A 13,407-nucleotide genomic window follows, 5' to 3' on the forward strand; every position below is an offset into this window, starting at 1 on the left:
TCTCTCATTTGCTAAAAGTGAACCCTAAAGTAATTTTCCAATACATCCTAAAGCCAAAGTAGGGAAATACCAAATCGGGTGAAAAAAATATTTTTTTTTCCTTATCCTCTAGTTTTGTTTGATGGATAGTTTTGATATTTGTACAGGGGATGGTAGAAGTGATGGCGGAAAACTACCATAACATCTGGGCTAAAAAGAAGAAGATGGAGTTGGAAAGTAAAGGTATGTGATATGGAGATAGAATTGTTTTGTGTTTACTCACTTCAAGACGTTATTGTCACAACCAAAAACAAGGGCCATCACAACTGTTAGTATACGTGGAATATGTAGGTGCACATGAACACTGTGGCCATTACCAGACAAATGTAACCGAGAATAAAAACAATGCGTAAAAACTCTGCAGCAACTAAATAAATAGTAACAAACGTAAAACACATAAGCGCTTTGTTGATATTTTTGTCACCCCCTTCCCGCTGCTGCTAATTTCCATTTTTTCATTTTTATTTTTCCTTCCCCTTCATCCAAGAGCTATAGCTTTTACATGTTTCTGTCCACATAGCCTTATCAGGGCTTGTTTTTTGTAGGAAAAATTGTACTTTTGAATGACACCATTAATTTTATCATATGATGTCCTGAAAAGCAGGAAATAAATTCCAAGTGCACATTAAAATTGCAAAAGAAGTTCCACAACTGTTTTTTTTTTCTCGGGCGGGGGGGGGAGCTGTTGTTTACTATGTTCACTCTACAGTAACGCTGACCTGGCAATATGATTCTCCAGGTCAGTACGATTACGCAGATACTAAATATGAATAATTTGGGGGAGGAAGTTTGAGTGGTGAAAAATTTTTTGGAAATTTATAAAAATATATATATTTATTTTGCTTGTGTCCCATTTTCCGAGACCAGTAACATTTTACATTTTTGGTCGATGGGGCTGTGTGAGGGTTTATTTTTTACATGCTCTGAGACTGAGCTTATATTATTTTGGGTAGATACAATGTTTTGATGGCCATTATTGGATTTTATTGCAGTGTTGTGGAGGGCAAAAAAAACATAATTCTGAAATTTTGATTTTTTTTTCTCATTAGGCTGTATACCAATCGGATTAATTTATTTTATGTTTTCATAGATTGTACATTTACAGATGTAGCTATGCCAAATATGTTTTATTTCTTTATTTTTAATGGGGGAAAAAAAGGGGTGATTTGAACTTCTATGTTTTTATTTATTTTTTTTTACACAAAAAACTCTCAATTATTACTTTATTTGGTAGTTGCCATAGAAGACTTGAACCTGTGATCATCTGTTCACTTCTGCTATGCACAGCAGTGTTACAGTATTGCTGTGCATATCAAAAATCATGGTCTGCTATAAACGCCAGCTATAGGTTGGCTTTCACAGGAGTGCCCCCGTGAAAAGCATGGAGGTCTTCAGCTGAGCTTCACCTGTCATAGCAAATCATTTGTGCCTTACAATCCCGTCTCAGGCACGCAGATGAGTGCATGGAATCAAGCTCCCCTTGCTGGAGCACATTAAATGCTGTTAGGAATTGACAACAGTATTTCACAGGTTAACGGCCGTGGGTGAAGTACAGCTGATTGAGACAGATGATTGCTTAATTATTCAGCCATCATCTGCCAGCAGAGATTTGCTAGAGATAGGGACCATTCTGGTTAGGCACACCTTGTTTCGGTGGGATGACTTTTACACTTTTTGGATCAAAAACCTTTAAACGAAGTACCCTATGTTTTTACATGTGTTACAATTTATTTACTTACTGCAGTGTTTCTACACATTGTTTTTATTCTAGGTTCAATTTCTTAGTGATAATATCCTGTAGTATACACTAGTTAGTTCCTCAATATAGGGAAAAAAAATTGATATGAACAACTGTATGCTAATAAAATTTTTCTGCAGGTGCTGGCAGTCATCCACTGTTGGTGCCTTATGACACATTAACAGCAAAAGAAAAAGCCCGGGATCGTGAGAAAGCTCAAGAACTCTTCAAATTCTTACAAGTGAATGGATATGCAATCTCCAGGTAAAGCATCATTCCTATATAACAGAATATATATGTTTGTAATGCTGTCAGCATGAAAAAAGATGGATCTCCATATCCAATAAAAATGTGGAATATTTCATTTTATGCTCTCTAGAGAGAGTCTGTGTATATATAATGCAAAATGCAAATACATTTATATAATTTACCGTATATAATGTGATTTTCTGGATTTTATTTTTGCTTTTCTATCTCTCAATGTTACAATTAACCTATCCTTAAAATTATAGACTGTTCATGTCTTTGTCAGTGGGCAAACCTACAAAATCACAAGGACTCAAATTATTATTTCCTTCACTGTATATAAAACACACACATATACATGTTTTTCTCAATATCTGTCATGAAATTAGAATAAACCTTTCCAGTTTTAGGTCAATTAGGATTACCATAATTATTAATAATTGCCAAATGTTAGAATAATGAGAGAGCGAGAATGTTTTAAAGGGAACCTGTCAGCAGGATTGTGCACAGTAACCTACAGACAGTGTCAAGTTGTCGCCGTTATACTGATTAACATGATACCTTGGTTGACGAAATCTGTCATATGGGTGTTCTTTAATCTTTATTTTCAGTTTTGTGTTAAGGAGATTCTCGTGCCCTAAGGTGGGATTCATGTATGTGTGCTCTGATTAGGTATTCATAATGCAGACTGCTGACAGGTCACTGATTCCTCACTGACCTGCCTCCTAATTTGCATACATACGTAAAAAAAAAACCCAAACAAACCTGCAGGCAGGTGCCAGTTGTGGCAACTGCGCTGCAGCAAAATCGCATGTTTTATTCAAGTTAGTCAGCTAGAGGGGGAAAAAAATCAATTTGAAAATGGTGCCTGCTGCGCCTGCGCAGTAGCTGCTATAGATGTCTAGCTGTGATCCAATAACTGAGCAGAGCACCACATACACCAACCCTGCCTTAGGTCACGAGAATCTCAATAAGGCCTCTTTCACACTTCAGTTTTTTGCATCAGTTATAATCCGCCAAAAAGGTGGACAAGCGGATCCGTTCTCAACTGATGTGAACGGATGGGGCAGGATCCGTTTTCAGACGGATCCTGAAAATGAAGAAATTTAAAGGAATCGCTGGTGAGAGAGAGAGAGAGAGAGAGAATTTTTTTTTTTTGTCCGGCACCCAGAAAGAATTTCGGGTTAAATGAGTGTCTGGAGGATCCGCCAGAGAAAAAAACGTTACAAGCTCCGTTTTGAAATCTTTGAGGATGGTGACGGACAGCAACTTTTGGCGGATCCTCACAAAAAACGGATGCAACGGACAGCAATCCGTCACAATCCGCCATTAATGCAAGTCAATGGGAAAAAAACGGATCCTCAAAAAAAAATTGAGGATCCGTTTTTTTTCAAAACCTGGCGGATTGTGACTGATTGTAAAAAACGGAAGTGTGAAAGAGGCCTAACTGAAAACTGAAAATAAAGATTAAACAACAAGCACAAGACCAATTTCATCAACCAAGGTATCATTTTAATCAGCATAACGGCGCCAACGTGACACTGTCTGTAGGTTACTATGCACAATCCTGCTGACAGGTTCCCTTTAAGGGAATTTTATTACTGCAAAGTGAAAAGTTTACATACATTTCATTAGTATTTGGTACCATTGCCCTTAAACTGAATGACTTGGGTCAAACATTTGGGATATCCTTCCACAAGCTTCTCAAAATACTTGGTCGGAATTTGGGCCCATTCCTCCTGACAAAACTGGTGTAACTGATCCAGGTTTGTAGATCGCCATGCTCACTCTGGCCTTTTCAGCATTGCCCTTAAATTTTCAATAGGACTGAGATCAGGGCTTTGTGATGGCCACTCCAAAATATTGACTTTGTTATCCTTAAGCCACTTTGTTACCATTTTGGCAGTATGCTTCAGGTCATCATTATCCATTTGGAAGACCCATTTCCTCTCAAGCTTTAAGTTCCTAGCTGATGTCTTGAGCTATTGCTTCAGTATTGCCACATAATCTTTTTTTCTCATGATGCCATCTATTTTGTGAAGTGCACCACTCCCTCCAGCAGCAAAATAACCCCACAACATGATGCTGCCACCCCTCTGTTTCACAGTTGGGATGGTGTTCTTATGCTTCCAAGCTTCTCATTTTTTCCTCCAAATGTAACGATGGTCATTATGCCCAAAAAATTTAATTTTAGTTTCATCAGACCACAGGACATGTCTCCAAAAAATAAGGTCTGTGTTCCTGTGTGCATTTCCAAATATTTATCTGGCTTTTTTAGATTTCTTTTGGAGTTATGGCTTCTTCCTGGCAGAGTGGCCTTTCAGCTCATGTTGACACAGTACTCATTTCACTGTGGAAATTGACACAATATTACCAGCTTCCGCCATCATCTTCACAAGGTGTTTTGCTTTTGTCCTTGGGTTAATATGCACATGTCAGATCAAAACATGTTCATCTGTGGGACACAGAACCCGTCTCCTTCCTGAGCGGTATGATGGCTGGACGTTCCTATCTTGTTTGTACTTGCACATAATTGTTTGTACAGACAAATGAGGCACCTTCAGGTATCTTGAAATTGTACCCAAGGATGAGCCAGACTTTGTGCAAGTCTACAATTCTCTTCCTGATATCTTGGCTAATTTTTTGAGACTTTCTCATGATGCTACACAAAGAAGCAGTGTGTTTCCGGTGTGCATTAAAATACATCCACAGGTGTGCCTCTAATTAACTCAGCTGTTGCCAAAAAATCTATCAGAAGCTTCCAAACACGACATCATCATACGGGCAGTACAGAATTGTTTAAAGGCATAGTAATCTTAGTGTATGTAAACATTTGACTTTGCAATAAGTAATAAAAATGCCTTAAACATTCACTCTCTCTCATTATTCTGACATTTGGCAAATATTAATGATTATGGTAATCTTAATTTACCTAAAACAGGAAAGGTTTATTCCGGTTTCATGTCAGATATTGAGAAAAAACATGGATATGTCTCTTTTTATATAGTGTATGTAAACTTCTGGTTTCAACTGTATATACTGTATATATGCAGATTTGATCATTGACTGTTGAACAGTTATCTTCAGCTTTTTCATCCATCTTTTAAAGCGTGTTATAGATTGAGAATAATTTAGGAGCTTCCATGCAAACTTGCCCTTATGCCTTTAAATGTTAATTTAGATGGTCTGACAAGCATTGATCAACTATATACGAGGGGCTGCTGATAAGTTTTTGGCTTTACCCAGAAAGAAACGAGATAGAAAGATGAAACTTTACATTTATTCCACATACTCTTCACTGATGTCAACACACTTCTTACATCGGTTTTCCAAGTTCTGTAAGCCTTTGAAAAAGAAGGATTTCGGTTGTGCCTCAAACCAGACATCCGTAACAGCCATGGCATCAGAAATGGTGTGAAATTTGTTACCCTTGAGGTGTTTCTTCAGGTTTGGAAACAGATGATAGTCGGCGGTAGCTAGATCTGGTGAATAAGGTGGGTGGTCAACCAGCTGGAAGCCCAGCTCCGCCAGTTTTGCCTTGGTCTCTTGTGCAGTGTGAGTGGAGGCGTTGTCTTGCAGGAACAAGATTTCTTTCGACAGATTGCTGCTCCTTTTGGCCATCAGAGCTGCCTTCAATTGGTCCAAAATATTACATTGATGGTGGAACTCTTTTGAAGGTAGTCCACTAGCAGCACGCCCTCCTTATCCCAGAACACAGATGCCATCACCTTAGTGGCTGATTTTTGCACCCTGATCTTCTTTGGATGAGGAGAACCACTGTGCATCCACCTGTTTGACTGCTTCTTGGTTTGAGGGTAACATAGTAACATAGTAACATAGTTTTGAAGGCTGAAGGAAGACCTTATGTCCATCTAATTCAGCCTATTTTTAGTGCAGCTGTTCTGCATTGTTGATCCTGGGGAAGGCAAAAAACCCACAGAGTAGAAGCCAATTTTCTCCATAGGGAAAAAAATTCCTCCCCCTAAGCTGGGTCAACCATCTACCTATAATATTATATTATTCGTAACCTTCTATACTGTTACTTACAAGAAAAGCATCCATTCCTTTCTTAAATTCATTCAGTGAGTTGGCCATCACCACTTCCTCAGGAAGAGAATTCCAGAGTCTCACTGCTCTTACCGTGAAGAACCCTCTTCTATGCTGGTGCAGAAATTGTCTTTCCTCCAAACGAAGAGAATGCCCCCATGTTCTTGTCACAGTCCTTGGTACAAACAGTTCATTGGAGAGATCTCTGTATTGCCCTCTGATATACTTGTACATATATATTAGGTCTCCCCTAAGTCTTCTCTTTTCTAGAGTAAATAGACCTAATTTTGATAACCTTTCTGGGTATTGTAGTGAACCAACTCCATTTATAATTTTAGTAGCCCGCCTTTGAACCCTTTCAAGTTCAGTAATGTCTTTCTTGAGCACCGGCGTCCAAAATTGCACACAATACTCCAAGTGTGGTCTGACAAGTGATTTTTACAGAGGGAGAATTATGTTTTCATCTTGTGTCCCCAAACCTCTTCTAATGCATCCCATGACCCTATTTGCTTTGGTGGCAGCTGCCTGACACTGGGCACTCCAATTTAGCTTCTTACTGACTAAGATCCCCAAGTCTTTTTCTATGTCTGATTTCCCCAGCAGTTTCCCATTTAGTAAGTAATTGTAGCATCTGTTTCTCCTTCCCATGTGCCTAACCTTACACTTATCTGTGTTAAACCTCATTTGCCATTTTTCAGCCCAATTCTCCAATTTACTCAAATCTGTCTGTAGTTGCAAACTGTCCTCCTTTGTGTTAACTACCTTACATAGTTTTGTATGATCTGCAAATACTGATATTTGACTGTGTAAGCCATCCACTAGATCGTTAATAAATATATTAAATAGTAGGGGGTCCAATACAGAACCCTGTGGTACCCCACTAGTAACCCTGGCCCAATCTGAGTATGCACCATTAATAACCACTCTTTGTTTTCTATCACTAAGCCAGCTACCTACCCATCTACACACATTTCCCCTAGCCCAAGCTTTCTCATCTTACTTACCAATCTTTTATGTGGGACAGTGTCAAATGCTTTAGAGAAGTCGAGATAAATGACATCCAATGATTCTCCTTGGTCCATTTGAGAGCTTACATCCTCTTAGAAGCTGATCAGGTTAGTTTGACAGGAGCGATCCTTCATAAATCCATGTTGATATGGAGTTAAACATTTATTAACATTGAGATATTCCATAATGGTATCCCTTAGAAACCCTTCAAAAATTTTACCCACAACAGATGTTAAGCTTACCGGCCTATAGTTTCCAGGTTCCCTTTTACACCCCTTTTTGAATATTGGTACCACATTTGCTTGCCGCCAATCAAATGGAACAGACCCTGTTTCTATAGAGTCTTTAAATATAAGGAATAGAAGCCTGTCTATCACATTACTTAACTCCCTTAATACCCGTGGGTGAATGTCATCAGGGCCTGGTGATTTGTCAATTTTAATCTTACTAAGGCGGTTCTGCCCTTCTTCCTGGGTTAGGCAGGTAATACTTAATGGGGAGTTTACATTATCACTCTGCATTTGCCCTGGCAAATCCTTTTCCTGTGTAAACACTGTTGAGAAAAAAGTATTTAAAACATTTGCTTTTCCCACATCGCTCTCTATGATTTCACCCTCATTGTTCTTTAAAGGGCCGACACCATCAATTTTAATCTTTTTACTGTTTATATAATTAAAGAATAGTTTGGGGTTTGTTTTACTTTCCTTAGTAATGAGTCTCTCAGTTTCCACTTTTGCTAAATGTATTTGTTTTTTTTACACATTTTATTTTTTTCTCTATAACTTTTTAATGCTTCTTCATTGCCTTCTTGTTTTAGCTTCTTAAATGCCTTGTTCTTGTTGTTTATTGCCCTTTTTACATTCTTATTTAGCCACATTGGTGGTCTCCTGTTCCTAGCCATTTTATTTCTGTACGGTATTGCTCGCTCGCAGTGGGTGTGTAAAACTGATTTAAATATTTCCCGTTTATTTTCTGTGCTCCTATTTTTGAGGACATTGTCCCAATCAATTCGGCGAAGGTCCTCTCTAAGCTGATCAAACTTTGCTTTCCTGAAATTCAGCGTTTTCGTAACCCCCTTCCAGGGCACCTTACTGAAGGACAAGTGGAATTGTATTATATTGTGGTCACTGTTCCCTAGGTGCCCATCGACTCGTACTTCTGTTATTCTATCTGGCCTGTTGCTTAACATTAAGTCCAGAAGGGCTGTCCCTCTAGTTGGGCCCTGCATGCATAAGTTGTGACAGATAATTATCCTTGGTCACTGACAGAAATTGGTTTCCTTTCTGAGATACGCAGGTTTCAGTTTTCCAGTCTATGTCGGGGTAGTTAAAGTCCCCCATAATAATCACCTCATTGTGATTTGCTGCTTTGTCTATTTGTTTCAATAGTACATTCTCAGTGGTTTCTGTTATATTTGGTGGCTTATATCAAACCCCTATGAGGATTTTATTACTTTTCCCTCCTTGTATCTCCACCCATAGAGACTCCATACAAATACCCATAGAGAGGGTCATGCAAATAAATCCAGGTCTCGTCCATAGTGACCAGTCGATCCAGGACGTTCTTATCTGGAAATGCTGACAATCAGACCGGGAAGTTTCACTTGCATGCTTTTCTGATCTGTTGTCAAACATTTGGGGACCCACTTTGCAGTTTTCATTCATGTCCAAATGTTCATGGATAATTACACAAGCACTTTAACAGGAAAAACCCATGATGTCTGCTATTGCTTTAACTGAAATTCGCCGATACTCCAGTATGAGGTTGTGCACAGCATCGACGATCTCCAGAACAACAACCACTCTTGGTTGTCCAGGACCATCTTCGTTGTTGGTGCTGAAGTGGCCCATTTTAAATTTGGGAACCCAGTTCTTTACTGTAGAATATAAAGAGCATTGATCCCCCAATGTCTGCGACATATCACCATGAATATCCTTCCCGGACTTTCCTTGCAGAAACAAGAATTTTATCACTCCTCTGCTCTCATTTGCTGTGAATATCGCATTAGACTCCACCATTTTGTTTTCCGACGCACGTAGAACACTGTTGCCATAAGCCAAAAGCACAAAATTTTGAAAATATATTAGACACATAAGGCTTTCATGTGATGTAACATTTGTTACCATAGAAACAAAAAAAATCACAAACCCAAAGACATATCAGCAGCCCCTCGTACAAATCGAATTGTCCTCATTTAGTGTCCTGTCTATACAGGCCAATGAGTTCTGATGGGAGAAGAACAGTTGTTAATATGATTATTCCATCCTCATACATCTCTAACTTTAAGGTACTGTCACACTAAGCGATATCGCTAGCAATATCGCTATAACTAGTGACGTTATAGCGATATCGCTATGTCTGATACTTACCTACAACCCGCTCCCCCGCTGGTTATCGCTGATCACGCGAGAACGTCCTGGACTGTTTCTCGTCGTCAGCTTCCTGCGGCGCTTCCTGTGGAGAGACGAGCGACGAGCGTGGAGCCGGGCGGGAGGACGCAGGATCGCCTGGTCTGACAGGTAAGTAGCGACCCCCGTCCCCTGCGATGTCGCTGGTGAGATATGCCTGTGTGGCAGCTCACTAGCGACCACTTAGCGATATACCAGCGATCCTGACCGCGTCATATCGCTGGTCGGGATCGCTGGTACATCGCTAAGTGTGACAGTACCTTTATGCCAGCATAAACAATCCAATCACACAGCGAACAGGAGTTTTGCTTGTTCATGATTGCACAATCACGGGGAACGCCTGTTCACAGAACCCCCACCCTTGTAAATGCACCATAACGCACAGTGTTTTATGGCCATATCATCATTTTTTTTAATGGCTCCAACATTTTATGTGTGTGTTCTTTAAGAAATGTATAAAGTAATAATGTGGGATCCCCTGTTAAGGAGCCACCCTCTGATTTACTGATTTGATCAGAGCTGAGAGTAGACACAATCTCTCTCTTTGGAGGACCCAGCATGTTAATTAATTGCATAAAAAGTCCTTTTTCCCCCCTGGACACTGCAATGCTTCATATTCCCTGACATGGCACTTCATGGTAATGAACACTTGCTGCTGAGTCACAGGTAATAACTAGAGTTGAGCGAAACGGGTCGAAAAAATTCAAAAGTCGCCGACTTTTGGCAAAGTCGGGTTTCATGAAACGAAACCCGACCCTAGGATGAGGTCGGCCACGAGGTCGGCGACTTACGCGCCAAAGTCGCGTTTCAAAAGTTTGTTTTGCGCTCTTTTTCAGCCAATCAGGATCCACGGACACTGTGGGCAACGTGATGACCTAGGCACGGGTCACCACCATCTTTCAGAAGGGCATGCAAGTGATTGGCTTGCTTTGGTGGGCGTCACAGGGGGTATAAAAGGGCGTGCACGCCGACCGCCATCTTACTTCTGCCGATCTTAGTATAGTGAGAGGTTGCTGCTGATTCTGTAGGGAGAGCGTTAGGCAGGGAAGAAGACAAAAAAACTGCTTCTGCTGCTAGCGATTTGGCCTGCACAACACACAAGTCACTGTGTGTGCAGTGCAAGGGAAGGCTATATTGTGGTGTATCAGTGGTGTTGGTTGTTGGGCTGCCTTTTAAGGCTTCCTGACACGCTGGCATTGCTGTTTACCCACTGCTCCGCAAACTGCTTTTTTAAAAGCAATCCAATCTCCCTTATCCTCTAGTCACTTTTGTCACAGCTGTGCCATCGAGCCTGTCACATAGCGCTCAGATATCAGTGGGCCTCACACAATCCACAAGTGTCCAGTGTCCAAAAGTGTGCGCAGAGATTCAAAATCTCCATTATCCTCTCGTCACTTTGTTCACAGGCAGCTGTGCCATCAAGCGTGTCACATAGCGCTCAGATATCAGTGGGCCTCACACAATCCACAAGTGTCCAGTGTCCAAAAGTGTGCGCAGAGATTCAAAATCTCCATTATCCTCTCGTCACTTTGGTCACAGGCAGCTGTGCCATCGAGCGTGTCACATAGCGCTCAGATATCAGTGGGCCTCACACAATCCACAAGTGTCCAGTGTCCAAAAGTGTGCGCAGAGATTCAAAATCTCCATTATCCTCTCGTCACTTTGGTCACAGGCAGCTGTGCCATCAAGCGTGTCACATAGCGCTCAGATATCAGTGGGCCTCACACAATCCACAAGTGTCCAGTGTCCAAAAGTGTGCGCAGAGATTCAAAATCTCCATTATCCTCTCGTCACTTTGGTCACAGGCAGCTGTGCCATCGAGCGTGTCACATAGCGACCAGATATCAGTGGGCCTCACACAATCCACAAGTGTCCAGTGTCCAAAAGTGTGCGCAGAGATTCAAAATCTCCATTATCCTCTCGTCACTTTGGTCACAGGCAGCTGTGCCATCGAGCGTGTCACATAGCGACCAGATATCAGTGGGCCTCACACAATCCACAAGTGTCCAGTGTCCAAAAGTGTGCGCAGAGATTCAAAATCTCCATTATCCTCTCGTCACTTTGGTCACAGGCAGCTGTGCCATCGAGCGTGTCACATAGCGCTCAGATATCAGTGGGCCTCACACAATCCACAAGTGTCCAGTGTCCAAAAGTGTGCGCAGAGATTCAAAATCTCCATTATCCTCTCGTCACTTTGGTCACAGGCAGCTGTGCCATCGAGCCTGTCACATAGCGCTCAGATATCAGTGGGCCTCACACAATCCAAAAGTGTCCACTGTCCACAAGTGTGTGCAGAAATTCTAAATCTCCCCTGTCCTATAGACACCTTGTACCTTGTTTTACATTACTATATAGTTTGTTGGATTTTGTCTACATTTCTACCAAAAATGAGGAAGGCTGGTGGAAGAGGCCGTGGAATTGGGCGGGGGTTGGCAGCTGGTAATGATGGTGTTGGTGGTGGATCTGATGGTAGTGGCAAGAGCAAAATAGGACCGAATGCAGGAGGTGCTGACCCTGCGTCATCGTCTGGCTACATAAGGCCTCGAACGCTTAGTTTTCTAGGAGTTGGCAAACCGCTTTTAAAGGCAGAGCATCAGGAAAAAGTTTTATCTTACATTGCTGACTCAGCCTCCAGCTCTATCGCCTCCTCTTCTTCAGTTGTAAAAAGTAAAAGCACTGAGTCGTCATTGGAGGCTCATGTTCATGAACCACACCTTTCCTTGTGTCCTTCACCCCAACCAAGATTGAAGGATGACGCAGGCCATACTACTGATTACTCCATGGAGCTGTTTTCACATACCATGCCTGGATTATCAAGTGAAATGGTGAATTACCCAGGCCAAGATGAATCTGACATGGAGTGCACTGATGCACAGCCGCTGATGGATGATTCTGCTGGTACATTCACTCAGAGCACTACATTGTCCTCGCAGTGTACAGAGCCAGATTTTGACCCTGATGAGACTCAGATTTTGACCCTTCCCGCACACTATACCACCATACACGGTGACACAGAGAAAGGTGCACATGACATAGAAGAGGAGGTGATGGATGACCCAGTTGTTGACCCAGATTGGCATCCATTGGGGGAAGAGGGTGCTGCTTCCAATAGCTCAGATGAGGAGCATCCACAGCAGACATCGACATCGCAACAGCTGTTATCTGGCAGGCCCGGAGCACTCCAAAGACAGGTTCCAAACATCAAAAGAGTTGCTGGACAGCTTGTCCAGAGGGTCAAAAGATCACAGCGTGCTAGGCCGCAAAATGTCTGCCAATGTAGGAGGAGTGCAGTGTGGCACTTTTTTGAACAAAATCCTCATGATCAGGCCAAGGTTATCTGTAAGAAGTGCGCAAAGACCTTTAGCCGAGGGAAAAATCTGAAAAATTTGAATACCAGTTGCATGCTTAGACATTTAACCAGCATGCACTTGCAAGCGTGGACACAACACCAAACCTCAAGTGCCACATGTGCAACTGATCACAACGAAGGTAGTCAGCAACGCTACCTTGTTTCCCCCACTGTAAGCCCACCGGTTAGCACAGCAGCAAATGTTGAGGTGTCGTTGCAAGACCACAGCAGTCAGGGAATCCCACTGTTATATCAATGAAAGACTGATTCTAGGCCATCAGAAAGAACACCAACTCCATCACCATCATCAACCCTCTCTCAGTCCGCCCTGTCCACCGCTACTTCCACCATATGCAGCTCTCAAGTCCAGCTCACCCTCCCAGACACTATGAGTAGGTCAAGAAAGTACTCAGTCTCTCATCCGCGTACACTGGGTTTGAACGCCCACATTGCCAAACTAATCTCGTTTGAGATGATGCCCTTTCGGTTGGTGGAAAGCACAGCTTTCCGCGAACTCATGGCCTATGCAGTACCACGCTATGACCTACCCAGTCGCCACTTCTTCTCTCACA

At 41.9% G+C, this 13,407-nt stretch overlaps 1 protein-coding gene across 1 annotated transcript in view; it reads left to right on the forward strand.

The window, feature by feature from the left end:
* Positions 1–13,407, forward strand: part of RYR3 (ryanodine receptor 3) — an 869,465-nt gene that overhangs the window by 607,091 nt on the left and 248,967 nt on the right. Inside the window, exons 57-58 of the mRNA XM_073552155.1 lie at positions 147–222; positions 1,918–2,041. Of these exons, the coding sequence (XP_073408256.1) occupies positions 147–222; positions 1,918–2,041 (200 nt within the window). The remainder of the gene's footprint in view (positions 1–146; positions 223–1,917; positions 2,042–13,407) is intronic.

Source organism: Dendrobates tinctorius, unplaced genomic scaffold, assembly GCF_039654945.1.
Source record: "Dendrobates tinctorius isolate UK_male_01 unplaced genomic scaffold, ASM3965494v1 ptg000186l, whole genome shotgun sequence".
Classification (NCBI taxonomy): Eukaryota; Metazoa; Chordata; class Amphibia; order Anura; family Dendrobatidae; genus Dendrobates; species Dendrobates tinctorius.